Source organism: Chrysochloris asiatica, unplaced genomic scaffold, assembly GCF_000296735.1.
Source record: "Chrysochloris asiatica unplaced genomic scaffold, ChrAsi1.0 scaffold00150, whole genome shotgun sequence".
In the NCBI taxonomy this organism is placed as follows: domain Eukaryota; kingdom Metazoa; phylum Chordata; class Mammalia; order Afrosoricida; family Chrysochloridae; genus Chrysochloris; species Chrysochloris asiatica.
The window spans coordinates 6,873,954-6,885,876 of record NW_006408668.1 but is presented as its reverse complement, the minus strand read 5'-3'; the positions used below and the strand labels follow the sequence as shown (position 1 = coordinate 6,885,876).

General features: G+C 40.4%; 1 protein-coding gene across 1 annotated transcript; it reads left to right on the top strand.

The window, feature by feature from the left end:
- The first annotated feature begins 511 nt into the window (after positions 1-511).
- On the top strand, positions 512-11,723 carry MRPL30 (mitochondrial ribosomal protein L30). The gene is made up of 5 exons (XM_006870749.1): positions 512-589; positions 4,559-4,639; positions 10,977-11,123; positions 11,338-11,411; positions 11,497-11,723. The coding sequence occupies exons 1-5, from the start codon at positions 539-541 to the stop codon at positions 11,627-11,629; spliced, it is 486 nt and encodes a 161-aa protein (XP_006870811.1). The 5' UTR covers positions 512-538; the 3' UTR covers positions 11,630-11,723.
- The last annotated feature ends 200 nt before the right edge of the window (positions 11,724-11,923 follow it).

Genomic DNA, 11,923 nt, shown 5'->3' with positions numbered 1-11,923 from the left:
ATAATGGTTTTAGGCAGTATTTCTCCTTTTGTGACTGACTAATTTCACTCAGCGTAATGTCTTCAAGGTTCATCCTGAAATTTATTTCTTATCCTTATATTAATATAACTCATATTTTATTGTTCAAACTCAAACAGGTTTGCAGTTAATCTGTTGCTTAATTAAAAAAATTTTTTTTTCTGCTTTTAGTACTATAGTGGTTATGTGCATGGAGTCAGTTCCGACTCATAGTGACCCTGTACAGGGTTTCCGAGGCTGTAAATCTTTATAGGAGCAGAAAGCCTCATCTTTCTCCCGTGGAACAGCTGTTAGTTTTGAACTGCTGACCTTGCAGTTGGCAACCCAATTCGTAACTACTATAGAAGGGACATTTATCCATTTCCAAGACATACAAAGGGGTTTAAAAAAATTTGTAGGAAAATGGAATGAAAACATAAAGAAATTTTTGCTCGCAAACATTTTGAAGCTTCCTTGTATTTGACCTGTGGATTTATTTTCTGCTCTGCACAGTCTCTAAAGAGAGGAATCACCAAACTGAATGGCGGGGATTTTGCGCTTAGTAGTTCAGAGACCCCCAGGCAGTCTACAGGTAAGTGTTTTTTTTTAAGAATTAATGTTTTTTTCTTTCCTTTTCTCAGTGATCTTTTCCTCTTTCCTAATAACTAAACATACAAATATGTTGTTATTGTTGTTAAGTATTTTTGAATTGGTTCTGACTCATAAGAACCCTGTTTAGGGTTTCCAAGGAGTGACTGGTGAGCTTGAATCGCTGACCTTGTGGTTCAAACTGACCTTGCAGCTCAGCACATTAACCTACATATTATTTTTGTTGTTGTTTTTATGAGTATGGGGTTTATTAGGAAAGTGAACAGGTTAAATTTCAGGATCATAAAACAACTTAAGATGCAGTAGTTTTGTAGTCAGGAATGCCTCCTGTCTGCCTTACTGCAGACACGTCTCTCTCTTGTCTTTAGCCTTACAGCCATGTGGCCCCTTGGCCTCGGCCCTGTTTGGGCAGGTGTTACCAAGCTCTGTTAGTCAGTCTGTAAATGTCCAACAGGCACATTCTGCAAGCCAGCCTCCTGCTCGTAGGCACTCAGCTTTACTCAGTCCATGGGCCTAGATGCCTACAACTCCTCCATGTCTCCACCTCTGCCACCACCTCTACTTTTCCAAGTAGGGATATCACACTCCACTCATGCTTTTCTTTCTTGATAGTCCTGGGATCCTCTGACTCTGCTTCTGAGACAGCTCCTTTTAAACCTAGCTGGAGGGCAAAACTGACCAATTCTAGCCTTGGTGGTGGTGGTGTGCTGTGGGGTCGGTTCCAACTCATAGCGACCTGTACAAGGTTTCCAAGGCTGTAAATCTTTATGGTTGCAGAAAGACTCATCTTCTGCAGAACAGCTGGTAATTTTGAACTGTTAACCTTGAGGTTAGCAGCCCAATTCATAACCACTACACTACCAGGGCTGCTTAGAGTCCTGTATACCTTATTTGAGTGGTCCCACCCAGTCACTTTTGGAAGAAGTGCAACCAGAGTGCTCCATGGAGGCCAAGATGGCCAAACTTCATCTCTCATACTTCGGACATATTGTCAGGAGGGACCAGTCTCTGGAGAAGGATATCAGCGATTCAAGCTCACCAGTTTGGTAAGGTGGAGGGTCAGAGAAATAGAGGAAGACCCCCACCGAGATGGATTGGCTAACTAACAGCATTGATGGGCTCAAGCGTAGCAACAGTATTGAGGTTGGCCCAGGATTGAGTAGTGTTTGGTTCTGCTGTGCATAATGTCACTATGGGTCGATACTGACTTGATGGCACCTAAGGAGCTCTGGTAGCGTAGTGGTTACGAATCGGGTTGCGAACCTTAAGGCCAGCAGTTTGAAACTACCAGCCGCTCCGCGGGAGAAAGATGAGGCGTTCTGCTCCCGTAAAGATTTACAGCCTCGGAAACCCTGTACAAGGTCGCTATGGGTCGGAACCAACTCGACGGCACTTAACAACAACAACAACACCCAGTTACTTGGTGGAATTAAGAAGACGCTGACTAGAAAAGCCCTAGCAGGTAAATTCGAAGTACCACAGGTGAGATAAGCTTTTTCCTCCTATTGGACTCTAGGAAAATCATTTCACAAATATGAAGAAATGGTCTTCTTATAGATATCTCTTTGACTAATTCTAGTAGGAGGGAGCGAAGTAGTGTTCAGTTATGTTTGTGAGAAAGTTGCAGTTATGTACTCTGCATGTGTAGCAGTATACTATGAAGCTGCTTACTGTTCACATTTAGTCTGCAGTTGCATTTTGAGTGACCCATGGTGTTTTGAGAGTTCTTGAACTTGTATGCCGTTAGACAGAGTGTGCACTCTATCATTAATCATATTTATCTCCTTTACCTATTTTGGGGGTTTTTGTTTTTTTTAAAGCTTCTATTGTGAATTGAGTGGTTGACATGGGAGAACATTGGTTTTGAATTCATCCTATTGTGTTTTGTTTCATTGCAATGATTATAGTCCCCTCCATGCATTATCATTTACCAGTATTTGCTTCTATTCCCTCTGGTGTTTTTTTGTTTTTTGATGTACACAAGAATGCTCAGGAATATATACTCTAAAGTTTAAAGAATCAAAGGGCACATTCTTCAAGCCTACTTCCTAGCCACCAGCATACAGCCTTTCTCTTTCCATGAGTCTAGAGTTCTCAGCTTAACCCATAAATTCTTGATTATTGTTGGGGGATTTAATAGAGAAATGTATTTATGATTTGTCTGCTATTTTATCCCTAAAGATTTAGGATCAGAAAAGATCTTTTCCTGGAGATCATGCCACTAACAAATTAGTACTATCGATTCCCCTTGGTCTGTCTTGATCTTTTTAAAGGTTTGGGGCTTTTTTTTTCTTCTGTTATGAAAGTGGTACATTTTTTAATGACAGACATTTTTTTAAATAGAGAAAAGTAGAAAGAGAAACAATTGCCCAGAGAATATTGGTGGTTTCTTTTCATATATGGGGTCCTGGTGTGGCTCTATGGGTTAATGCACTGGGCTGCAAGGTCAGTTTGAAGCACAGGATCTGTAGTTCAAGCTCATCAGCTGCTCCTCAGAAACCCTATACAGGGTCGCTGTGAGTCAGAACTGACTCGACAGCACTTAACAACAACAACTTTTGTACATGGAGTCCTGGTGTGGCACTGTAGGATAAGTACAAGATTGGTTTGAACCACAAGTAGAGCAGTTCAAACTCACCAGTCACTCCTTGGAAACCCTACATTTGGTCGCTGTGAGTCGGAACCGACTAAGGCATTTAACAAGAACAACATTTTCATATATGTCCTTCCCATCTTTCTTTTAGAAAGTGCAGCCTAATCTGTTCATAAGGGCAGGAGTCTTGATATCGATCTGCTAGTGGTTGCCCATGGTAATGTTAGGTGGTTTACATAGACTCTCTTCACCTCAGATCCATGCTGTACGGGCAGAATTACTTCCTTCATATAGCTGAGGATTCTGACTGTCAGAGAGGGATGAGCAACTTGTCAGATTACTCACAGCTGATTGGCAGCAGAATGAGGACTAGAAGCCCAGTGTTTCCAGTGTCAAGTCCTGTGTTTTTCTTTTACCCCTTGCATTCCCTCCTTCCTGTTGTCAAGGAACCCGTTAGCTGCTTATGCCATTTCTGAGGCACAGAGAAGTCTGGAAGGAAATGATTGCTGGTAGTATCAGTCCCTGCACTGCCCCTCATCCCATGATTACCCATGATCAGAGTTTCTTGCTGTGAAGCTATAGCAATGAATCCTTTTGCTTCAGCAGCCCGAGAGAAACAAGATTACAGGAGTACAGAAGGGGAATAAGAGATGAGAAGTAACAGTGATGGCATTGTTAGGCCTAAAGGAAAATTGGGAACTCATTTTGCTTTTCTTTTACACTGTATTTGTGAGGGTGAATTGTACATTGTCTAGAGCAGGGCTTGGCAAACTATGGCCCAGTGTCCAAATTTAGCACACCATCTGTTTTTGTAACTAAAACTATACGGGAAAACAGCTATACTCATTTGGTTATAAATTGTCTGTGGCTCCTTCTGTCTTGAACTCCAGTGTTGAGTTTAGATAATGCTTGCATAGCCCTCGGAACTAAATATTTACTGTCTAGCACTTTACAAAAAAAATATGCCAGCCTCTGGTCTAGAAGTCTGTATTTCAGCTTTGTAACATGTTAATGGTTGGATTGTTGTTGTTGTTGTTAAGTGCCATCGAGTCGGGTCCGACCCATAGCGACCCTGTACAGGGTTTCCGAGGGTGTAAATCTTTATGGGAGTAGAAAGCCTCGTGTTTCTCCCGCGGAGCGGCTGGTAGTTTCGAACCGCTGACCTTAAGGTTCACAGCCCGATTCGTAACCACTACGCTACCAGAGCTCCTTAGGATATATTAATCCTACTGAGATTCTGAGATTAAACCTTGAAAAATTATAGGTTAGGTCATACCAGATTTTTATCCCTTAAAGATTTGTCGATAGAGATTTACTAAACAAAGTTCTAAACAACAAATGTTTCCTGTCATATTTTAGACCGTGTCAAAAGGTACGGAGTCTCTCATATGTACAGACTGGATTCGTCACAAATTTACCCGGTCAAGAATTCCTGATAAAGTAAGAACAAGTTTTTTGTTTTTTAATATTGCTGTTATTAAAGCATACTAAGTTTTAAAAAGGTATCTATGTTTTTCATATTGAAAGCTTTTTCTGTTACATTGCTTTTGGATACGTGCAGCGGTGCAGAGTTTGAAACTTCGTAGGAATTATGTAAGTGACGTTGTTAGCTGTGCCGCTGCCTTTCACACGTCGTGTGTTTTCATCATCCTAGATTCTACTTAATCCAGCTTCTGATTTCTTTCCTTTTTCTCGAAAGCAGTGAGCCTTTCTTCTCCACCGGTTCTCACTGTGCGGCACTTCAGAGCAAGTGACCATCTCTATTTCAGGCCCTTGCATTTTCCCTTCTAGGTGTAAGTGTACCTTCCTGGTGTGGCACTGTGGGTTAATGCATCAGACTGCAAAGTCGTTTGAACTGCAAGGTTGGCGATTCAAGCTCACCCGCTGTTCCTTGGAAACCCTATACAGGGTCGCTATGGGTTGGAATCGACTTGACAGCACTTAACAACAGCAACAACAACAACAACAAATCACTCTCTTGTAGTCCTGGTGTGGCGCTGTGGGATAAAACATGGGGCTGTGAGGTCAGTTTGGACTACATGGTTGGTGGTTCAAGCTCACCGGCTGCTAATTGGAAACCCTACATAGGGTCCCTATGAGTTGGAACCCACTCAACGGCACTTAACAATGACAGCATCACTCTCTTAACAAAGCACTGACTCAGGCCTCCATTCAGTTTTTAAAAGGTGAAATAGTATCACCGTGAACTACTGCACCATTAGTGTACTTGATGTTCTTTCACCAGAGATGTCTTTATTCTACTTTTACTTTGGGTGAAATTCATTTAACAATTTTCACTTGTATAATTAATTCATTAACATTGGTCACATACATCGATTGTGTCGCCATATCCCTACTGTTTGAGTAATATATATTCTCTGCTCTCTGCTGTAGAATTACTGTTGTCGCTTTAATCTCATCTAGATAATTCTTCAATAGGGCACAATACTCAAAGCAAACATCATTGAGGTAAATTTTTATTTGGTTTAAAGGTGACTTTATAGGATAGTTTTGACTCAGGGTTGAAAAGTTTTTTGTAGACAATAGATTTGGAGGTCTCTGCAGTCTGAGTGTGTCTGGTAAGTCTAGTTTGCAATAAGAATTTGAAGTTCCATCCTATAGTTTTCTTCCTTTTGAGCAACATCCATCTATTGAGTCCTGATCAAAATGTTCACTAATGGTAGCTGGACACCATCTATTTCTTTTAGTCTCATGGCAAAGGAGGTAGTAGTTCATGGAGGTAGTTAGACCTGTGACCCATTGCCTTCTCCTTCCTCCATTGTTCCAGATGAATAAAGTATTGTATCATATGTGGCTGATGGCAGTCTTTTAAGATCCCAGGCACTACCCACTGGAATAGGAAAAAAAACAGAAATTATTTTTTTTAACTTTATATTATGAATTAAGGTAAACAGACAAGATCTTCAGCTTTATTTTCAACCACTCATGCATTTTATTTCATCTCAGTGATTGCACTCAGCTCCCTGTAACAATAGTTACCCTGCTTCCACCCTGTGGCTTCCCTTTTATATCTTATTTTTCACAAATGAGCAAAGCAAAAATGTTTGATGTATACATACAAAACAAGAATTGCTTACTCATTTTAATGTCCATTTGCCACATTTTGCAAGCCTGCCTCCTGCCCACAGGCACACAACCTTTCTCAGTCCATGGGTCTGGAGGCCACAGCTGTTTTATCTCTCCATGCCATCACCTCTGCCACCGTCTCTGCTGTCACCGGTTTTCTGAGTAGGATCTCATGCTCCACCTTCTTAATGATCCTGGGGTCCTCTGTTCCTGAAATGAAAGACTAACTATTCCCCTCTGTTTAGTTACATGTCTTCTACAATTACAGTTGTGACAATCACGATTAATCCCACTACCAATTACTCACAATTGAATCATAAACTCCTATTGCCATCATCCTCCCTCCCCTTCTGCCAGATCCACCTGGAAAAGAGGAAGACTGTTATTGAGTGGGGATTCTACCTTATCCTCCACACTCTGAAACTAAGCACACCCAGGAAAGCTTGTGAGCCAGCCACTTCATGCCTTTATATCCACCACCACCCCCCGCCCACCGTCCATTTTATACCCAATGTCTAAGTTGCCTGTCCCTATTAACCCAGTGTACTGAGGAGACAATGTTGATCCTTGATATGAAGAATACGTCCATTTCGGTTGGAATTTTGAGTAACCGCATCCATAAGCAAAGGTCCAGTCATCAGATTGTAGCAATTAACGCTTGCTCCCAGTATCAAACTTCTTTATCTTTATCTTATTGAAGAACAGCAATTCTTAAAATAAATTTTCAATTCATGATCTTTCTGCTGCTGCCCTTTTCACAGCTGTGTTGCCTCATTTCCTATTTTTATATACTTAGTCTGTAAACTTCTGGACAAAACAGAGTAGCTACAAATGCTAATGTTCGTTTTAAACAATGTTAGTAGTCAATATAATCACATAGTAAGACAACAATTTTGAATGTCAGCTGGAGTAAATAAGTGTGAAACTTCATAAAATAATAATTCTGAGATCAGTGTTGACCCCAGCCCCTTACCTAGCTTCTGAACTTTTTTCTGCATTCTCACCTGGTTCCTAGATTTGGCTACTTGGATAACTCTTAGGTATTTCGGATTAAACAAATCCAGAATTCAACTCATGATCTTTCTTTCCCTCCACACAAGAGGGTGCTCTTTTTATTTTGTTATGTCAGTTAATGCTGCTGCTCTCTACCTAGCTTCCCAAACTGGAGTCACCTGAGTGGATCTCTACCCCTCTTCCTCCTTCAGCAGCCACCAGATCCTTCTATCAGACTATCCAAATCATCAAAGCAGTTCCTTTGCTGTTACAACTACTGCATTCAGGTTTTTAAACCATGACCTTTACTTACTTCTAAATGGGTTTCCTTGTCCCAGTCCTCCACATTCAGTTAGTTCATTTTATTCTCTTTCTGAATCTCTTTTTGAAATAGGGCCATGTTTCTTCAAATCTTTAATGACTTTGTATCCCTGCAAGTGAATTCTAAAGGTCCAGCCTTCCTGGAGCATAGTTTAACTTCTTCCCCTGCATTGCTTTTCATCTTTTCCCTTTTTTTTCACTTTAGCTACACTGACCTAGTTGCTTTTCCCAAGTATTCCTTGCTCATTTACACTGTTTCTTTATATATTTACTCCTCTTCTTTGCCGCATTTATCCTATCCTTTGCCTGCCTCTTTTCTTTTACCCTAAGGCTGTTCAGAGGCCCTAGAGAAATACAAACAAGCAAACAGAGCCTAAAAATCCCTTTAATCCCACCATCTTCAGACCACTGCTGCCAACGCCTTCCACGCCCTGTTCTGTTGTTTATATTTCAAGATGTGAACCATGTCCTACGTAGCAGTGCTTCTGAAGCTGCTTTCATTTACCAATGTCATGTGACTGTCAATGAACTTGATTCCTCTTTTTGATGAAATCTGTTTGAAAAAAATCTACTCTGGTAGTGTAGTGCAAATCAGGCTGCGAACAGCAAGGTCAGCAGTTTGAAACTACCAGCTGTTCCGTGGGAGAAAGAGGAGGCTTTCTGCTCCCATAAACATTTACAGCCTTGGAAACCCTGTACAGGGTCGCTATAAGTCGGAACCGACTTCACACACATAACCACCACCACCACCTCGTTTTGATTCCCCAGAGGTATGACTCTTGATATAATGTGTTTAGACTTTTATGCATATGTAAGTATTATTCTGTATGTGTGTCTGTGTGTGTGTGTACAGACACACACACACACATATATATATGAGGGGATGCCTGTGTGGTACTGTAGGATTATTTCAAACCCACCAGTTGCTCCTCGGAAACCCTATACAGGGACTTTATGGGTTGGAACCAACTTGACAGCACTTAACAACATCATATACGTGAGGGGGTTTCCAAAAGTTTGTGGAAAATTCCATTCTCTACTGATTCTATTTTCCTATGAACTTTTAAAGCTCCAATAATATACATGTATGAATCGGGGTACTAACCGCAAGGTTGGCAGTTCGAAACTGCCAGCCACTCCGTAGGAGAAAGATGAGGCTTTCTGCTCCCGTAAAGATTTGCAGCCTTAGAAACCCTGTGCAGGGTCACTATGAGTTGGAACTGACTCCATGGTACTTAACAACAACAATGGGTATGGAATATGGTTCTTAAAATCAGTGTTTATAAAATATATATCCATACCCATGCATTTGATACAAATACAAGATCCTAGTATGTATACGATCTTGTATCTGTTCCATCTTGTATTTATTACAAATGTCTGGGTATGGATATATATTTTACAAACATTGATTTTAAGAATCATATTCTAGTGCACAAACGAGAGGCTTGGTATGGCACTGTAGAATAAACACTGGACTGCGAAGTTGGTTTGAACCCTAAGTTCAGCGGTTCAAACTCACCAGGTGCTCCTCGGAAACCATACGTTGTTGTTAAGTGCCATCGAGTCAGTTCACAGTCATAGTGACCCTTTATAGGATTTCCGAGGAGCAGCTGATGGGTTTGAACTGCCGACCTTGTGGTTCACCGTCCAGTGTTGATCCTACAACGCCATACCAGGAAACCATATCCAGGGTTGCTATGAGTTGGAACTAACTAGATGGCACTTACCAGCAAAGTGCACATACAGGAGCCCTGGTGGATAGTGTTGGGCAGGGTCAGTGGTTCGAATCCATCAGCCACCCCTCAGGAAAAAGATGAGGCTTTTTTGCTTCCATAGGGATTTGTGATCTCAGTAATCCTATACAGGGTCACTTGAGTCAGACTGACTCGGTGGCACTTAACAACAACTGTACGTAGTAATGTGGCAATTTGATTTCTTGTTTGTTTAGTTTTGCTCAAGAATATATTAGGCTATCTTTCAATGTTAGCCCCTGCTAGCATTTATTTAGTTAGTCTCCTATTGAGGAATATAGATTTTTTCCATTTTTCCAGCTACAAACAGCAGTGCAGTCCACATCCTCTTTCCATACCTACTTTTACTTGTGCAAGTTTTTCTGTGGAATAGCTACCCAGAGTCTTTTGATTTCTGGAAAATCAGATCCAATGTCAGCTCTATGGAATTTTTTCCAATTCCTCATAGGTAGAATTTATTATTAGTCCTTGTTCTGTGCTTCCATAGTATACTTTGTACATACTTCTTGTAATACTCGTTTAACATGATTTTTAATCATTATGTTTGTTTCCCCTGCTTGTCAGTCAGCTCCTGACCTTCTGGAAGGTATGGAGCTGGGGGATGTCTCTCAACGGCTGGCTCAAAGTATGGTTGATTAATTCTCCTGCCTTTTCAACTTTTTGGGGTTTTTATTGTAAATTGAGTAGAGATTTACAGAGCAAATCAGTTTTCCATTCAGTTTATACACATTTTGTTTCATATCATTAATTGCAATCCTTCGGGAGCCTCTGATAGCGTAGTGGTTACCAGTCAAGCTACTAACCCCAAGGTCAGCAATTCGAAACTACCTACTGTTCTGTAGGAGAAAGATGAGACTTTCTGCTGCCGTAAATATTTACAGTCTGGGAAACCCGTGTTAAGTTTTTATTGTGAATTGAGTGATAGTTTCCATGGGAGAACATCATCATTTCATTGCAATGACTGCAGTCTCTTCTGTGCATCTTCATTCAACAGTATTTGTTTCTATTCCCTCGGGGGGGGGGGGGGTGTATGGTGGGTATATACACAAAAACACTCAGGAATATATAATCATGTAAACAACCAAAGGGCACATTCTGCAAGCCTGCTTCCTGGCCACCCAAATGCCGCCTTTTTTATCTCACATGGTTGATTGTTCTAAGGGGTGTTAACCTCCCTACAATATTGTTCACCTTATAGACCTTCTCAACCCTTTAATGTCATTTGTTTGTTTCTACTTGGATATACAGGTTAAACAAAAGTAAAAAACAAATCTTACCTGTGTGATATTTTTCTTAGACTCCATCTTACTGAGTTATCAAACTTGGAAAACTGTTCATGTTGCAGTTCAGGATTATATAGAGATTCTTGTTGTTGTCAAGTGCCATCAAGTTTGGTCCGATTCATAGTGACCCTGTATAGGATTTTCGAGGATCAAGTGGTCTGTTTGAACTGCCAGCCTTGTTCTCAGTCCATTGCTTATCCATAGTGCCACACCAGAAGTCCATATAAAGCTTAGGTATGGCACTATAAGCATTTCTTTGCAGGAAAGGCAGTGGAGGCACAAAGAATAAGAAACTGTGTAGAAGTTGGAAATGCACCATTTGTAATTCTTCCTCTCTAGGTGTTTCAACCTTCAGCTGCAGATCATGAAAAATACGGTGGCGATCCACAAAACCCTCATAAACTGCATATTGTTACAAGGATTAAAAGTACAAAAAGACGTCCATATTGGGAAAAAGATGTAATAAAGATGCTTGGATTACAAAAAGTATGTAACTATTTTAGTCATCTTTCATTTAAAATTTTTCTTAGAATTTTATCCTTTTTAAAGCTTATATTATAATTTCTTTTTTCAAATTTCTTATGTAATATAGCTTATTTGTAGCTCTGATTTAGACAGAAGGAGCCTTTAGCTTAACATTCTACTGAAACAAAGAATTGTCTAAATGACTGATTCATAGCATTGTTTCCCTTGTTCACAGGCACATACTCCTCAAGTTCACAAAAATATCCCGTCAGTGAATGCAAAACTGAAAGTGGTTAAACATTTGATAAGGTTTGTTCTTTGGCATATCAACTGCTTTAAAAAAAAAAAAAAAATGTTGCCTGGCATAATTCTGAATGCATTTTCTTATGTTCAGAATCCAGCCACTGAAGCTGCCACAAGGACTTCCAACAGAGGAGAGCATATCTAACACGTGCCTCAAGAGCACTGGGGAGTTAGTGGTGCAGTGGAACCTCAAACCTGTGGAGCAGGAAGGAATTCAGTCCTAATGCCAGAGCAGGTTCAGAGTGGAAAAAATGTCAATAATTTTTATTGGAAGATGGTAAAAAAGTGTTTTCATTAAAACGTATTTTAAATGCCATTCATTTGTACTGTGTCAGCATAGTAGCATTCTTATTCGTTAACAGATTTAGAGGTTCTAACACTATTATTTGGTTTCATTCGCTCCTTTTCTTTCTCCTTAATAGTTTTGCTCCAGAAGTGGTAAGAATGACCACTTAGGTTCAAGACCACTACCACCTTAAGCAGTCTTCATTCTTGTTATTAGTTAGCTGCTGAGAAGG

Bases quoted from the DNA above. Each gene is read 5' to 3' on its own strand.
- MRPL30 (XM_006870749.1), top strand. From the start codon at position 539: ATGGCGGGGATTTTGCGCTTAGTAGTTCAGAGACCCCCAGGCAGTCTA. The intron at 590-4,558 runs GTAAGTGTTTTT...GTCATATTTTAG, and splicing joins GACCCCCAGGCAGTCTACAG to ACCGTGTCAAAAGGTACGGA. The intron at 11,412-11,496 runs GTTTGTTCTTTG...TCTTATGTTCAG, and splicing joins GTGGTTAAACATTTGATAAG to AATCCAGCCACTGAAGCTGC.